General features: G+C 37.0%; 1 protein-coding gene across 1 annotated transcript in view; it reads left to right on the top strand.

Annotated features, from left to right (window-relative positions):
* CDKAL1 (CDKAL1 threonylcarbamoyladenosine tRNA methylthiotransferase) overlaps nt 1–18,789 on the top strand; it is a 603,344-nt gene that overhangs the window by 142,875 nt on the left and 441,680 nt on the right. The window contains exon 5 of the mRNA XM_017873093.1: nt 2,057–2,177. Within this exon, the coding sequence (XP_017728582.1) occupies nt 2,057–2,177 (121 nt within the window). The remainder of the gene's footprint in view (nt 1–2,056; nt 2,178–18,789) is intronic.

Genomic DNA, 18,789 nt, shown 5'->3' with positions numbered 1-18,789 from the left:
AGAATGGCTGTTATCAGAAGAAGTTGTAGTACTAAGTATTGGCAAGGATATGAAGAAACTCAAAACCTCATACATTGCTGGTGGGAATATAAAATGGTATGACTGCTTTTGTAAGCTGTTGTTTCTTAAAATGTTAAATATAAATTTACCACATGATCCAGCAGTTCTACTCCTAGGAATATATCCAAGGGAAATAGAACATATGTCTGTATAAAAACTTGCATGCGAATGTTCACAGAAGCATTTTTATGGTAGCTGTTAATTGGAAACAATTCAAATGTCAATCAGCTGGTCAGTGGATTAACAAAATTCCCTCTATTTGGTATGGGAATAGAGATAGACTCTAATAAGCTCAATTTTAGAACATTTACATCACTCCCCAAAATTCTTATTTTGGGGTGATGTTCCATTCAGTTGTTCCATTCAGTTTTAGAACATTTACATCATATTTCTAAAATTGAGTTATTGTGATGATTAGAAAACTTTTTTTCTTTGAGACGGAGTCTCACTCTGTCGCCCAGGCTGGAGTGCAGTGGCGTGATCTTGGCTCATTGCAACCTCTGTCACCCAGGTTCAGGTGATTCTCTTGCCTCACTCTCTTGAGTAGCTGGGCTTACAGGTGCATGTCACCACACCCAGCTAATTTTGGTATTTTTAGTAGAGACGAGGTTTCACCATGTTGGCTGGGCTGGTCTGCCTGCCTTGGCCTCACAAAATGCCAGGATTATAGGTGTGAGCCACCACGCCTGGCCAAAACTTTACAAATGTATTGACAATCATAGACTCTTACTCTCATAGTGTGTGAATTTTATAGGCTATAGGATATACCTCAGTAAAGTTATAAAAATAATAGGTCTAGGCCGGGTGAAGTGGCTCATGCCTGTAATCCCAGCACTTTGGGAGGCTGAGACAGGAGGACTGCTTAAGCCCAGAAGTTTGAAATCAGCCTAGGCAATATAGCGAGACCCTGTCTCTTAAAACAAACAAAACAAAACTAAAAAAAACCCAAAAAACCAACCAACCAAACAAACAAAAAAACCCAAAATACAATATGTCCATATAGAAAGAACAAATGACAAATAAATATGGTAAAATAATAATTGAATCTGAAGGGTATGGGATTTTTTTGTATTTTGTGTTCTTCCACTTTTTCTACAAGTGTGAAATTATATCAAAATTTAAAAATTACAGACATTTTAATAGCTCTTAGTAGTGATCTGATTTCCTTTTGTGGCATTGTGTAAAAATAAGTTTAAAATGTTTGTTTGTTTAAAAAATCCAGCCCTAAAGGGCAATTTTATCTCAGCTTTTCGATTATTTACTTCTTTGATTTGTTGTTTGCTTTGAGCAGTTACTTGGGATTGCTTTTGTCTTATTATTATTATTACTCATTTTTTCTGTGATGTAGTGGCAGGCAGGCCCAGTGCCCAAGCCAACCCTTCTTGCTGCACGTACGTATATGGCCTATGCTAGAGAGTATTTATAACTGTAGAAATGATATTTTGAGGGTATTCTGTTTCTCATCTGTTCCAATATAAGCAGAGCAAATAGGCCTTGAATACAGCTGTTTTTCCGTTTTTTGTTTTGTTTTGTTTTGTTTTTTTTGAGACGGAGTTTCACTCTGTGACCTAGGCTGGAGTGCAGTGGTGCCATCTCGGCTCACTGCAAACTCCACCTCCCGGGCTCAAGCTATTCTTATGCCTCAGCCTCCCAAGTAGCTGGGATTACAGGCACCCGCCACAACACCTGGCTAATTTTGTATTTTAGTAGAGATGGAGTTTCACCATGTTGGTCAGGCTGGTCTCAAACTCCTGACCTCAGGTGATCCACCCACCTTGGCCTCCCAAAGTGCTGGGATTACAGGTGTGAGCCACTGCCCTCGGCCACTGTTTTCCCTTTTGACGGTATTTCTTAAGTTTAAATGATCACGCTTCACTCCTTTATGTTGTTTCCCCTGCTCCCAAAAAGAAGTTAAATGAACACGTTTGTTGAAAGCATTAAGTTATAGTGAAGTGTGTGACTCTTGCTAATGTATATTTATGTGCTTGGTTTGAAGGTCACTCTGTGAGACTGCTGGGTCAGAAAAAGGATAATGGAAGGCGGCTGGGGGGAGCACGATTGGATTTGCCGAAGATTAGGAAGAATCCACTGATAGAAATCATTTCCATCAATACTGGGTAAGCATCTCTCGAACTTACTCATAAAATATTCAGTATATTTCATGAATTTAATTTTTTTTCTTGGACATGTGACATAGAAAAGTAGCCGAACATTTTCTTGGGAAAGAAAAATTACAAAATGTGCTCGAATGCAGTTTCTTCTGAAATGTTTCCTGTATGTAAACTGCACTTACATTTGCAGCAGGGTTTTATAACTTTAATATTATTTCCATTTTTGGTAATAAACATGAATTTCATTTCCCAGCTATGGCCTTATTTAAAATCTTTAAAAAAAATTAGCACTTTATTTTGTGGAGTGATTAAGACACTTGTCATATTCGACTGTTTTTTTTAGTAAAGGTATAGTAAATGTTGCCCAAGATACTAACCACACTTTGATTATTCACTATTTGAGATGCATATTTTAAAATATTATTCTTCTGAGCTTTAAACTTAAAAGAAGCATCATGACAGAATATTAAGTACTCTTTTAATTTCCACACCTTGATTTAAAGTCCTTGATTATACCTCTTGGTATACTCATTTGTTTCATAAGCATTTTTTGAATTTTTGCATTCTTTAAATTATGAGTCCATCAGAAAAAGAAACGTTTTCTGAAAATTTGATGAGATGAAGGCCTTCTGTTTCTTAAATCACAGGGAGCAGCTAATTACCCATACAACCACATCTCATTCCTCACAGATTTAAGCTGTTCTGCCCCTTTCTACTTCATCCTCCTTCCCTTTTATTTGAAATTGTTTTCCTTCCTTTCTGTTCTTTCTTCATGTTCCTTCTCATTGAGAACTGGTGAACAGCTTCCTTGTCCACCATCTGCCTGTTTCTCTGAATCCAATGCCTTTACTTCCTCCAGAACAGTGGCAGTTGTGTTGCCACTAGCCCTCTTTTCTGTAGTCTCACCAGTTTCTGGTTTATCCTCCACGCTGCTGTCAAAGACTAGAGAAGGTTGACCAAAGTCATTTGGTTTTTCCCAAAAAGCCCCATGGAGTGGCATTCAGTGACTTGGTGAATTTGTGGTGGACCAGCATCTGGCCTTCAGCGTTGAAGATTCAGAAACCCAAACTTATCAAGCTCAGAAAGTAGTAATTTAAGCAGAATTTAACAGTGAGAAGTATAGTTGTCACTTGACTGAGTACCTCACATATTCATTCTGTCTGTCCAGCCTGAGCCAAATTATAAATGCAAGGCTGTTTGCTTTCCCCTGCCTCAGTTCTTCTTTCCCCTTCATTCAAACATTGTAATACTTTCCCACAACTCCTGATGATCCTATTTAAAACCTCAAACGTTCTAACATTCCTTCTCTTTTTTTTAGTTGCCTTGTTTTCCTCTGTAACTTTAATTGGCATTGGAATATGTAAATGGTCATTTATTTGTATTTTAATTGTCTCTCCTCACTGGCATATATACTCCATGAGAGCAGGGCCTTTTTGATCTTGTTATTTACCACTCTGTCCCCAGTAAGTAGAACATTATACACAGTAGGGATTTAATGCATATTTATTTACTGAATGAATGAATGAATAAGTTATATAATTTGACAGTTTAGCGGGACTATGCTGAACTATCATCATGGTACAGATTGCTTTGCAAATTGGACAATAATATTTGGAGTTTGCTGGCTAATCATGCTTTCTCCTGAAAAATGCAGTGTTTTTTTTTTTGTGTTTTGTTTTTTGTTTTTTGAGATGAAGTCTCCCTCTGTTGCCTAGGCTGGAGTGCAGTGGCGTGATCTCGGCTCACTACAACCTCCGCCTCTGGGTTCAAGCGATTCTCCTATCTCAGCCTCCCGAGTAGCTGGGATTACAAGTGCATACCACCATGCCTGGATAATTTTTTCTACTTTAGTAGAGGCAGAGTTTCAGTGTGTTGCCCAGGCTAGTCTCGAACTCCTGAACTCAGGCAATCCACTTGCCTCAGCCTTCCAGAGTGTTGGGAATACAGGCATGAGCCACTGTGCCTGGCTGAAGAATGCTGGTTTTGTGTGTGTGTTTATGCGGGGCTTTTGGCTAGACACATTCCTTTAAAACATTAGTATTTCAAGGTCTGTCAAACTCTGTTAGATTAGGATTCATTAGGTCTCTGCACGGTAACTTTCCAGGTACGTATTTGGCCTATTGAGTGTCTGTTTTTAACTGTTTATTTTTCTGGTCCCTATGTTCTTCTTCATTTTGTCACTCCCCACTTCACACTCCAGTATTCAGTCTTCCTGAACTACTTGAAATTCTCCAAACTCCAGATTCTTCTCTGTCTTGATTGCAGGCCTCCCCGTAGGCTGAAGGGTTTTCCTGGCGTGTCTGTTCTTCCCCATTCACCTCATGGGTGAGCCTCCTGCACTCAGCTATGTGCTCCTTTCTTGGGATGTCTGCTTGTTTCTCCCTCCACAACCAGGCTACATCTATCCCTCCCTCTAATTTATGTCCACAGCATTCCCTATATATCCTGATGATGGCACTTTACAGACTGTGTCATTTGTATCTTCCACTACATTCTAAGCTGCTTGGGTGCTGAATGTGTTTCAGTTGTCATTACATTATTATCTTCGAGTTCAGTGTTTAGTACAAAGTGAATACAGTTGTCCCTCGGTATCTGCAGGGGATTAGTTCTAGGACCTCCTCAGATACAAAATCTGTGCACACTAAAGTACCTCATATAAAATGGTGTAGTATTGGCCGAGTGTGGTGGCTCCTGCCTGTAATCCCAGCACTTTGGGAGGCCGAGGTGGGTGGATCATGAGGTCAGGAGATTGAGACCATCCTGGCCAACAAGGTGAAACCCCGTCTCTACTAAAAATACAAAAATTAGCTGGGTGTGGCAGCATGTGCCTGTAATCCCAGCTACTCGGGAGGCTGAGGCAGGGGAATCACTTGAACCTGGGAGGCAGAGGTTACAGTCAGATGAGATCGCACCACTAAACTCCAGCCTGGAGACAGAGCTAGACTCCGTTTCAAAAAAAAAAAACAAAAAAAGGTGTAGTATTTTCATATAACCCACTGACTCTTTCCAATATACTTTAAATCATCTCTAGATTACTAATAATACCTAATAAAATATAAATGCTACATAAATAGTTGTTATACTATATTTTAAAAATTTAGTTTCTTTTAATTGTTGCATTATTTTAAGTGTTTTGTTTTTTTCTTCCAAATATTTTCTTTTTTTTTTCTAATGTGGAGTCTCAGTCTGTCGCCCAGGCTGGAGTACAGTGGTGCGATCTCGGCTCACTGCAACCTCCACCTCCTGGGTTCAAGCAGTTCTTCTGCCTCAGTCTCCCGAGTAGCTGGGACTACAGGCGTGTGCCACCACACCTGGCTAATTTTTATATTTTTAGTAAAGACGGGGTTTCACCATATTGGCCAGGCTACTCTTGAAGTCCTGACCTTGTGATCTGCGCACCTCGACCTCCCAAAGTGCTGGGATTATAGGCTTGAGCCATCGCACCCGGCCCCAAATAATTTCAATCTATGATTGGTTCAATCTGTAGATATAGCACACACGTGGATACAGAGGGCTGACTGCACTCAATAAATATTTGTTGAGTAAATGTTTTATAAGTTATTAGTTTTTGTTGCTATACATTAATTAAAATTAATTTTAAAATATTTAAAATTTTTTAATGTTTACAATTTAAAATTTTAAAAATTTGCTTTAGGTAACCATTTTAAATAGCCTTTAGGTAAAATATTTTATGTATATTATTTGAATTTTCTCTCTTATAGACTTAATGTTTTCTTCAAAATGGGCCTGCACTTTAAAAGAGTGAAAGCTCACTGGATTTGGTATCACTCTCATCCTCTTGTATCCTTCACATTAGAGTGTTGATCCTCAGTACATTAGCAAATAACGCTTTTCATGTGAAGAAAATTTAATCCATATTGTCCCAGAATGAGAAATGAGTTTCTAATTTTCTCAGACTGCTAATCATCTTCCTGAATCGGTTGCAGCCATATCACTTGCTGTCACATGAAAGCATTCCCATAAGTATTTGTCCACACTATCATTCTATAACATATTAGCTTGGATTTCTTTATTTTATTTTATTTTATTTTATTTTATTTATGTTACGTTATGTTATTTTATGTTATTTTATTTTATTTTTTGAGATGGGGTCTTGCTCTGTCACCCAGGCTGGAGTGCAGTGGCATGAGCTCGGCTCACTGCAAGCTCCGCCTCCTGAGTTCAGTTGATTCTTCTGCCTTAGCCTCCAGAGTAGCTGGTACTACAGGCGCACGCCACCACACCCAGCTAATTTTTGTATTTTTAGTAGAGACAGGGTTTCACCATATTGGCCAGGCTGGTCTTGAACTCCTGACCTTGTGATCCACCCACCTTGGCCTCCCAAAGTGCTGGGATTACAGGTGTGAGCCACTGTGCCCAGCCGGATTTCATTTTTTTCATGCTGGTGGAGCTCATTGCTTTTTTTCACTTGCTTTTAAATGTTTTAAAATGATTATACTCATAATTATCAGTAGAGAAATGAGCCTTCTCAGTAAAATCCTAACACTTTTCAAAATTTTATTGCTTCCAGATTAAATATGTAGATCTGACTTTCCATAAATTTTTCATTTTTCATTTAGGAAAAGGGTCCCATTTGTAGCAACTTTTATTATATGTATTAGCAAATTACTGAAGTTACTATTAGAACCATTAGACTTTGCAAAGTTGTTATGCCTTATTATATTTCTAACTTAAAATATAAAAGGATGGCTAGGTGCGGTGGATCACGCCTGTAATCCCAGCACTTTGGGAGGCTGAGGCAGGTGGATCACCTGAGGTCAGTAGTTCGAAACCAGCCTGGTCAACATGGTGAAACTCTGCCTCTACTAAAAATACAAAAATTAGCTGGGTGTGGTGGTGCATGCCTGTAATCCCAGCTACTCGGGAGGCTGAGGCAGGAGAATTGCTTGAACCCAGGGAGTGGAGGTTACAGTGAGCTGACATCATGCCACTGCACTCCAGCCTGGGCGACAGAGTGAGACTTCATCTCTAAATAAATAAAATAAAGCAAAACATAAAAGTACATCAGTTGCTTCAGCGAAGTCAGAAGTTGAAAATTTCAGATTGTATGCATTTTGGATGGGCACAGCAGGATAGGGTATGTGTGGATACTTATGTAGAATTTTTTAAAAAGTCAATCAAATGTTATGGTCAGTATCATAGGGAGTCAACATGTCCATGAATGGAAGAAATAAGCTAAGGTTGAAAAGCTCAGTTTTGTCTGGTCCCCATTTGTGTGACTCCCTTATTTTTTCTTTTCTTTTTCTTTTTTCTTTTGAGACGAGTCTTGCTCTGTCTCCCAGGCTGGAGTGCAGTGGCGCGATCTCGGCCCACTGCAAGCTCCGCCTCCTGGGTTCACGCCATTCTCCTGCCTCAGCCTCCCGAGTAGCTGAGACTACAGGTGCCCGCCACCACACCCGGCTTATTTTTTGTATTTTCAGTGGAGATGGGGTTTCACCCTGTTAACCAGGATGGTCTCGATCTCCTGACCTCGTGATCCGCCCGCCTCGGCCTCCCAAAGTGCTGGGATTACTGGTGAGCCACCACACCCGGCCGTGATTCCCTTATTTTTTCTAGCAGTGGGAATAGAGTATGGAGACAGGGTAGGGGCTAGTGTAGGGCACAAAAGTAAAAAATTGGAAATTGTGGCATAAAGGACATCTGTGCTTTATTTTACCTTCTGTGTCCCTATGAAAGTCATCCTTTTTGACAGTCCCTTGGCAATTTTTATCTTCCAAAGCCAAGAGTTAGATGCTGCTTCGCAGTTCTTATATAAATTATATCATTTTTAAGATACTCCTATCAGATTATCCTTAGCTCGAAGGTTTGAAATCCTCCCTCAGGCTAAACACATCTTAGAAAATACTGTCTGACCCTGTGATATTTTACTGATACTTTCTCTTTTAAAATTTATCTTGTCTTTCTTGTTATTTGCCATCAGTCAGACATATGGTGGTAACTGAGAACCTTTAAGGGGAATCTAATTTTCCTTGAGATTATATTCTTGAATTTGTTATCATTTTTAAAAGTATTTTTTTTCCCCCTGCAACGCTCTGGCTTTGGGAAAACTAACTCAGATTTTTACACTTTATGTCTGTAATGTACAGAATTTATCAGTTTCTATTCCACTCCTGGATATGCAGGCTATCTGCAAATATTTGAATGGATATTTCAAACTCATTATTTCATTATAACCTGACAACTCTGCTGTCAGGTTCTAATGAAAACAAGTCCTAGTCCACAGTCTCCAGTAGGAATTTATTAAGCAAGCTGGCACAGTCCAGTCGTTCTTGTTATGTTGGTGGAGTCCTCGTTCTCTCTCTTTTTGGGTGGTGAAATCAAACCTTGTAAGAAAGGTTCACTTGAGCCAGATGAAGCAATATAGTGTCTCACTACAGATAATATATCCTCAAGCAACCAGAATTCCTTTCCTAGTGTCTGGAGTGAGAGTGGGGCAGGGACAAGCCAGAATCACATCTTTCATGGTCTAGGCCAGTCTAACCAAAGTGTGTTCTGTGGACCAGTTAACTGCAGATTGCTGGTCTGTGATGAGTACACAAATTGAGGGCAAGCATTTTAGAGACTTTTAAGGCAGTTTAAGGTCACAGCAGTGAGTTATAATTCATTTTCACTGTATTTTACACAGATACTGGTTTATAAGAGGTTGGAAGTAAAAATCCTGCTCTGTCATTATATATAGTTTGAGAAACACTGATTTAGGCAAGTGTGTGCTGCAAGATTCTTTACTCTGTTTTGGAAAATATTTTAGCCAATCTACTTATCTCGAGTGTCCCTTCTTTAACTGAGACTCTATTTCGACTGTCTTTTATGCTATTAACTACTTGTGATTAGTAGTTGACTAGTACTTTCAAAAATGGAAACTTATTATTTACTATGCTAATTAGCAAAGCCTCTAGTGTTGACTAAAGATAAAAGATAGCTTAAACATACACAGCAATCTCCTCTGGAAGGTGGCCTTTCTGATTAAATACTAGCTCAGAGTGTGACTGTGCCTAACAGTTGTAGCTTACATCAAGTCACACAATTATATGATGTTCGCTACATTATATTCTTTCAAAAGTAAATTTATAGTTTTCCTAACATGGCTCTCTCGTGAAACTTAAAATCTGGGTATTATAACTGTTTTATCTGCACAGCCTAAGATTAGTACAGAGCTGTGGTTATTATTCGTGTTCTTCTGTAAGCTTTATGGGCAGCAGGGACCTTAATCTTTGTCATGAGCCTAGAATGTGGCACCAGCCTATTCTGGAGAAGGTAATAGAATCTCTGATACATTGGAAAGAGCTCTGCACTTGGAGTTTGGAGTCATAGACACTGTATTTTCTAGCAGCATGACTTGAATAAATTAGATGAGATCTTAGAGATGATGTCTTTTCTGGCATGGGTATGGTGCTACCTACTGAATGTATAGCTTAGCACATTAATACATATTTTTTTTTCAAATCTTTATGCTGCTGTATCTTCTACTCTACCGTCATTCTCTGAGACCCCTTCTACCCTTGATTTCTTTCTATTCTTTCTATTATTTAGGCAAGAAATTTGCTAGGACCAGAATGTGAGGTTATGACTTTATGCTATTCAATGTTGGTTCTTCAATTTCCTATTTCACCTGTTCAGTTTTAAGTGATTGTTTGACAAAAAAAAAAAAAAAAAAAAAAATCATCTTAGTCACTTCTGTAGCTTTTAGCACAGTGTCTTTTTCACAGTATTCACTCCATAAATGTTTGTTAAGTATTTCAGTTGACAGCAGTGTTTCTTAAATGCAGAAAAAATTTTCTGGCTAACCTGGAATATAGTTCTAATTGCTTCTCTTACTATAGATGATTGTTTTGTAGAAAAAAAGAATATGATAGTTTGGACTATGAATGAAGTGAAAGTTATATGAAACAATTAAATGTGTGAAATTGAGGCATTTATGGCAATTCTGAACTGCATTTTTACTCTTTTATCCACAAACCAGTTGTCCTGAAATTTGCAGTCTTTTTTATGTCTTCAATGGAATCCCAAAATATCTTATTTCACTAAAATATTGTACAAATGAAATTTTAAAGTAATGCTTATTTCTAGTGCAATGTAAGACTGTACTTGGGAAAGATCATTCATAGGAACAGTGGATGGCACTATTGGCTCATACCTGCAAAGTAATTATCCTTAAGTTGCAGAACTTTCAAATGCTGGCTTAGTGAATGCTTTTAAAGAGAGCAGCTCAGTTAAAAAACTTGGACAATATTAGGAGTTAATGTTATATTTTGTAAACTTTTTAATCATTATTTTGTATAAACTTTGAATTGAATATATATATATAGTTTTCTTAGTTACTAGCACAGAGACATGACTGATTTAAAAAAATCATTTCAAATTCTAGCATGTTGTAGGATTCTCTTGCCCTTTCTGAAAAGTACCTCTTGCTTATCAGATTTCTAACAAAACTATTTAATTTGAAGAAGGCAGAATGAATTTGGATAAAAAGCAAAAATTTAAAGGTGCTCAAATTGAGGCACTTCATTAAAGCAAACTTAGTTTAAAGTTAATTGAGTAGAATAGTCAACACTTTCTTCAGGGTAGTTCATGGAGTGGCTATACATTGATAGAACAATTTAGAGATGCTTTTACAGTTGAGAAAGTTCATTATATTTGTTATCTTTAAAAAGAATTTTATTTATTTCATACGTTTGTTCTTTAAGAAGACCAAAGAGCCCTGCAACTGGGCATTGATTTGTTTTTTTTTGTTTGTTTAATTTTTTGTAGAGACAGGATCTCAGTTTGTTTTGTTGCCCAGGTTGGTCCTGAACTCCTGGCTTCAAGCAATCCTCCTGCCTTTTCCTCCCAAAGCTCTGGGATTACAGGTGTGAGCAACCACACCCAGCCGGGACTTTGATTTGTTAAACAAATGTAGTTGAACATAAAAAGATGAGTTCATGTGGTATCTGCCCTTGAGAATCCCACAGAACAGAGTTAAACAAGCACAAAACAATTAAGTTGTAAGCTCACATTGTATGATGGATTGTTTGGATGAGTTGGAGAGTGCTTCCATGGAAAGTAATATTTAGGCTGTGTCTTGAAATGTCTTATAGGTGGGTTTAAAGGCAATTTAAGCAGTAGTGGGGTGGGGAGAACCAAAACAAAACCCATAAGCAGTGGTTATTGTATGTGAAACACCATGTCTTGCACAGAGAATGATAAATCACTGTGGTGGTGTTTTGAATAAGGGAATGGTCAGAGAAAGGTAGCTTGAGAATGCTTGGGCTCAGATCTTGATGACGCTGGATTTTTCTGGGCCACTTTGCCAACCAGGGACCTCCACAGCCAATGATGCCCCCCGACCCAGGCCTCACTCAGCCCCGGGCCTACCACTGGAGGCACCCTGCCCACTCGGTTCACCTGTACTATAGCTTGTACCTGCATTTGGTGGTTCCCAAGCTCTTATCCCACATCCAAGAAGAATGAGCTTACACTGACAATTAGAAGGGTTAGGATAGGCAGAGAAGAATTTTCTTGAGTGATGGAACAGCTCTCAGTGGACGGGGGATGCAGGGGGTGGTCCCCCACCCCTGTAGTCGGGTGGATTCTCTCTCTCGCTCTGTGTGTCTGGGTCTGGGACTTTTTATGGACTTAGAATGGGAAGTGCATGCTGATTGGTTTGTGAGTATGCAAAAAAGGCCAAAATGAAGGCACCACTCAAAGGTGGGCACCATAGTGTAGAAAACCAGTAAGGAAAGGGTAGGTTAAAGTAAAATTGGTGGAGGGTGGGGATCAATCAGAGGAAAGTGTGCCAAATGGGAAGACAGGTTCTCAATCTGGTCCGTGGGTTTGACTTGTAGCTTGGCTTTCAGGCTTTAAACTGTCTTTGGTTTGAAAGTGGGGTTTCACTGGGGACCTGACACTCTCTTCCTAGGCATTTGTCTGCCTCCTGCTGCTATCATTGGCATAAGTTATTCAGCCTCTCTATAGGTTTCAATTTCCTCGTTTATAAAATGATGATAATAATAATAGTGTTGTGAGAACGATAAGAGGTCATAGGTTTAATCAGCACTATGCTTGGTACATAGTATCTGTTCAATATATAGTATTGTTAACTTTATTACTATGACAACTATAAGAAGGCAAACCTCAGGCTTAAGTAGACTGCCATTTGCTTAAGGCCACAGAGCTAGTAAGTGGCAGAATTATGACTTGAACCACATCATCTGACCAGTTTTTTCAATAAACCATAACGTCAGTGGCCTCTAGCCCCATTTTCTGCTCCGGGGTCTATACTGTAGTTGTTTAGTTAATTGAAAGGAAAGCCAGTTAGAAGTCAAGTTTGAGACTCATCTAGAAGATAGCCTATTAAATCTGAGAAACATGCTGTAGGCAGCAGAGTTTTACAGAGAGAATGGGGAATGTGGGCCTTATGTAGTGAGTCTGTCAAATGGAGGTAGGCTAGGAGAATTCCTGCTGTATATCTATTTTGTATTGTCAGATGACTCCTAAGATGCATCCATTTTGTCCAATGGAATGGAATTTGAAATTCCTATTATGATTATTTTAAAGGAGGGGACTGCTAAATCATATAGAGATGTATGACCATTGTACCTTCCTTTCTTGTCTTTTTTTTCCCCCACTTCTACTGGAGCTAAGGTGCATGAAAGTGAGTTGCACTTGGAAGGGCACAGTAGGAGCAGATCATTGGATTGTATCCAAAGAGACACCATCTGTCAGCTTTTTTGTTGCTTTAAGAAAACTTGTTTTCTAGCCCTATCAAGAGAGAGAGAGAAAAAAAACCCTGAAACTTGTGTAGCCCAACTTTAATTAAGTATAATTGAATACACATGTGATTGTGGATGAGGGCCTGTCAGTTTCTTCCAATACAAGAATAATATATATCCCGTATTTATTTTTGAAACCACTTTGCTTTTATTTTACTGCATCTCAGCATGGTAGCACTGGTTGTTTTATTTTTTTTCTAACTCTGACAAAGCAGAATGTTTTGTTTGGCTTTTTAAAAAGGCAATAGTGCATGTAGTTAAGACCTCATTTACTTTATCTGATAAAACAGTCTCTGAGGAGTGTCTATTTTTTGGTAAATCCACCAAGAAAACCGGGTTTAAGACAAGGTCATTTTAAAAAATACTGGTTTCAATGTTTAAACAATGTATATACCTTTGTGAATTGTAATGTGTATTTTGTGGTTCTTTTTAGGTTAACCTTAAAGTATTAATTGTGAGATCATATAGGTCTACAAAGTTCTTTCTCCCTTGTGAAATATATTTTATGTACTGTTCTGTTACGGCTCTTGCAAAAAACATAAACTTTCTGAAATGGAATTTTTAGTCTGTTGTCCTCCCACACTTTCTCCCATCTCTGTTATTTTTTTTCTCCCATACGTCTATATAAGTTTATGAGAACAAGATATGCAAGGATGGATTTATTTATTTAGGACCAGGAGTCCCTTGTAACTGGAAGATATCCTCTATCAAGATTGGTGGTCTGTTTTATTCTCTACTCATTCACTCGTTTACTCAACAGACATTTGCAGAACATCTCTATATATCTGAAAATGTACTAAGTGCAATAAAAGAAACAAGACCTAGTAATGTATCACTGCTCTTGGGAGCCTTACAGTCTAGTGTAGTTTAGTTAACTGGGAAATAATTTTGTTTTAGTCTACATGGAATATAATAGTAGTTTTATATGTGTAGGACTTAGAGTTGTGTACCTAGAAGTTTACCACAAATATGGAGAATGTATTGGACTTGTTTCAAATATAGCTGAAAATAGGCTCATACAATAATAGTGTACAACATGTGTGTCATGTGAACCAGCAGCACACTCTTTGGTAGTTTGCCACTATTGAGAATTCTGTCACTAGCATCACATATTGTTCTCACTCTGGAATTCAGGCAACCCAGGATCCTTTGAGTATAGATTTCTGTACTTACTCCTAAATTAACGCCTCTAATTTCACTTCTAAAATGAATTGCAATTGTTAAAGCCCATTTCTGTCTACTTCAACTTTCTCATTCTTATTTCTACTATTGGGCTTATTTTTAAAATTTTCCTACCTTAATTCTCAGTTATATGCAAAGGAAGAGGCAAAGCAACAAAAATAATGACAAGGTGTCAGTAGTGGCATTGATGTTGACACATTGCACACATCTTGGAAAAAGAGATGTCAAATGCCCATAAGGATGGAGTGTGGTTGAGATTCTGCTACTGCTGAAGACAAATTTTCCTGTTGTTTCCCTGATACCTAATAATGGCAACATGATGGTTGGCATAATGAGAGTCTTCTGTGTAAGTGAATTGACTTGCACTTAAATATTTTGCAGTTATTTGTCAGTTATTTACCAAATAATTATTTTTCTTAATTTTATTGGAGATTTGTCATCCAAATATTCTATTTGAATATAATATACTTTAATACTCTGTTAAGTTTTGATTTGTATGGTAGATATTCCAGGATGAATGATGGAAGAAAGAATAATGTAGACATTTCAGGGATTTTTTTAAATTTTAAATTTAATTCTTTTATATATTTTTTATATGTGTGTGTGTCTGTATGTGTGTATATATATACACACACACATATATATTATACACACACACACATACACACAGACACATATATATATAAAATATATAAAAGACCCTAATTCAAAATCCAACTGTGACTGAGAGTCATGCATGAATATTTTCTGATGTACTTAACAAATGCTTATTTAAACAGCATCAGTATGGTTTGCCTAATTTCTTAGTTTCTTTTGTTTATCCCAATACTGCTTTGCTTATACATGTATATCTTAAAGGTTTCTAAACTTAGAGACCTGTAGATCCTAGACAACTTTTAATTGACTGATCTTTTAATGTCTGTGTTTTCTGTTCCCTTATCTTGTAGTTTTTTAAAAATCTTCTTTGAAGTACTTTTTGTTTTCTTCCTATTTTTTCATTTTCTGTATCTGCTTTTCTTTTGAGCCCGAACTTTTGACTTTTATATAAGAATGGTGTTTTATTAAAAGCCTCTTTTTTTTGGTATAGTAGATGAGAAAGAAGTAGTTTAATTTTAATATATCTACTGTGAATATATGGATTTGTCTTTTGTAACACTGCCTCGCCAAGTGTTTGGATAGATAGTAGAGTAGCATAACAGTTCACACAATGAGCAATAGTTTTATTTAAGCTATTTATTTATGGGCTACCCTGCTTAAGATCTCTTGCCAGCTAATGAGAATGGTCTGAGGCCTTTTTTTATAAGGAATGGGAAAAACTTTTAATTAGGGATAGACTTTGTAAAATATTTAATAAGTTTCTTTGTAGCCCCGTGGCCAAATACCTACTGCCCACACGCTTTCTTAATACAAAACTATTTATAGATAATTAAAAATCTTTTTGGCAGATTCACATATTCATAGACTGTTAGAACTAGAAAGGATTTTAGAGATTTAAAATATTTTCATAGATGATAAAACTGAGGCCTCAAGGACTAACATCTGAAAGTTTGGTGGCCCACAGATGCACTCACTTTTAGGAGAGTTCATGACAAATAGAGGTTACTCTGACGGGTGATACACCTTCATCTTTAGGATTTTAGGGGTTGGTGAAAGGATTAGAAAGCAGATTAGATTTTGTTTGTGGTCTGCAAGACATCATAAAATGATATTTGATGTTAACTTATATTGAAATATGTATATATAGGTCAAAATACCAGAAACTGGTATCACTGTGACCAGTACTGTTTGGTGGATCAGAGGAAAACAGTGAGGTTATCTGTCAAGTGAATTTGATTACATGGGATAAAGAGGCTATTGAGACTTCTGTTTTGGTGTGAGAGCATCTTTGGAAAAGTTCTGGACTTCATATCACCTTGTTTTCCTCTTTTATTCACTCATTATTTACCTTTCCCATCCACATTTCTGGTTCTACCATTTACCTTCCTTTAATTCCTATAGGTTTGTATGTTTGTATTTCTAGTACCTTATAGTGACTAGCTCATGGGAGCTCTCAATAAAAATGTTTTTATGACTCCGTTTCTAAATGCTAATGGTATGTTTTCATTTTAAAGTCTCTTCTGCTGTTTCTTGAGTCTTGAATCTCTATTCCAGCCTTTCTCAGTTCTTGTTTTCTGAGAGAATTAAGCCTGAACATATGTGATTGAATGTCCTAAGGCATTCATTATATAGTGAATTAACCCTTCTCCTAAGCATCTAGAATGGTATTAGCTGCATACTATCCTTGAGTGAATTAAAAAGCCGTCACTCAGATTATTTTCTTAAGTGCATAATTCTCTTGGAATAGTGGTTGAGAAAGGCTGACTTACTCACTTCATCAGATATTCCAGATAACCATCTTAAAGCTTACTTTTCTAAGAAGTGCCATCATTGACTGACTTCATTTTAATTGTTCTTTTACTTCACATTTTCTTAATACATAGACTTAGTTTTTACTAAGGGCTGTTGCTAAGTTGGTGTTATGCTGAATGGGTTATAGTAAATTTGGTTTATTTTTTAAAAAGAAACATAAACAAAAAGTATATAATAGATTTCTCATGTTGCTATTTTTTCTCTTGAAAAGCATATACTACCTGAATGTCAAACTAGCCAGTGCTTGGGTGACTTCTATGTTAGACTTGTTAGGTCTGTGACAACACAAATCCCAAGCGCAAAGGAAGGAGACTGGAACTAGTAGACTGAGCATGTTTAATGATCGTGTAAGTGATCCTTGTAAGTGATCCTTGTAAGGCCACTGTAAGTGATCCTTGAGAGTCAGCCCTCTATTTAGGCATGGCATGTCAGGTTCATAACTGCCTAGGTTCTTATTTCCAAAGGAGTCAATGTTAGATATATCAGGGCCCAGTTTTTTAAAAATACAGAAAGAAAACTGTGCCTGTTCACAGATGACATGACTGTCTACATAGAAAATCTCAAGGAGTCCATAATAAAACTAGAACTCATTCGTGAATTTAGCAAGGATACATCATAAATCCATTAAAAAAAAAACCATCTTTCTGTATACCAGCAATGTATAATTGGAAAGGGAAATACAAAAATTATTTATGTTATGCAGCAGCTCTAAGAAAATGCTTAGATAAAATCTAACAAATTCTGTATAGGATATGTATGTGGAAATTTACAAAACAGAAGAAATCAAAGAAGATCTAAATAAATAAATCATGCGATGTTCAGGAATTGGAAGATTCAGTATAGTAAATGACAATTCTCAAATTGATATATAGATTTAAAGTAATTTAAATACAAATTCCAGTAAGATTTTTCTTGTAGAAGTGGAGAAACTGATGCTAAATTTTATATGGAAAGAAAAGGGAACTAGAGTTATCTAAAACAGTTTTGAATAAGAATAAGGTTGGAGGAATCACACCATCCTATTTTAAGACGTATTATAAAGTAGCAATCAAGAGGTGTGGTAGTGGTGAAGGGACAGATGCATTAAATCACGGGAAGGAGACTAACAAGTCCAGTAATGTCAGACCCATTCAAATATGGGCAGTTGATTTTGACAAAGTTGCAAAGTTCATCCAAGGGAGAAAGCAGTGTTTTCATCAAATTGTACTGGAGCAATTGAGTATCCATATGGAAAAAGAACAAAACTTTGACCCAAATGTTAGATGTATACAAAAGTTAACCCAAAAGGGATCCAAGTTCAAAATGTAAAGTGTAAAACTTTTTTCTTATTCAATTTATGAAAATAAAAAATAAAAGGTAAAACTTTAAAATTATAGAATAAAACATAGGAGAAGGTTTCTGTTTTATGGTTAGGCAAAGAGTTCTTAGACCTGATACCCAAAATCATGATCTATTAAAGGACAAAAGATGGACCTAATCAAAATTAACAACTTTTCCTCTGTGAATGAAACAATTAAGAGAATAAAAAGCAATCTGCAGGCTAGGAGAACATATTTGCAGATCACATACGCAGCATAGGACTTCTATCCAGAATATATAGGAACTTTCAAAACTCACTAGGAAAACAACTGGATTAAAATACGGGTGAAATACTTGAACAGAGACAGCACAAAAGAGGATATGCAAATGGAAACTAAGCACATGTAAAGTTTTTCGACATCATTAACATCAGGGATCCTATAACTCACCTGTTAGACCAAGTAAGATAAAAAATATTGATAGTACCAGGTACTGGAGAGGATGCAGTGCAATTAGAGCTCTCATACATTGTTGGAGATGCTAAATGGTACAGCCATTTGGAGAATGGATTAGCAGTTTCTCTAAAAAGTTAAACATATACTTATCATAAGACAAACATCCTACTTTTAGGTATGAGAAATAAAAACCTAAGTTCACCCAAAAACCTGTGCATGTAGGTTTTGACAGCTTCCTTCCTAATTAGCCCAAACTGAAAACAACTCCTGTATCCTTCAGGGAATGAATGGAAAAATCATCTGTGTCGCATTCACTTAATTGAATACCGCCAAACAAAAAAGGAATGAATGATTGACATCCCCAACATCTTGGATGGATGTAAAAAGCCTTATGCCAAGTGAAAGAAGTCAGTCACTAAAAGGCTGTATATATGATTGATTGCTGTATTGTATTGTATTGTATTGTATTGTATTGTATTGTATTGTATTGTATTGTATTNTNNT

Source organism: Rhinopithecus bieti, unplaced genomic scaffold (genome assembly GCF_001698545.2).
Source record: "Rhinopithecus bieti isolate Rb0 unplaced genomic scaffold, ASM169854v2 scaffold_7724, whole genome shotgun sequence".
NCBI lineage: Eukaryota > Metazoa > Chordata > Mammalia > Primates > Cercopithecidae > Rhinopithecus > Rhinopithecus bieti.
This window is presented reverse-complemented; position numbering and strand designations above follow the sequence as displayed.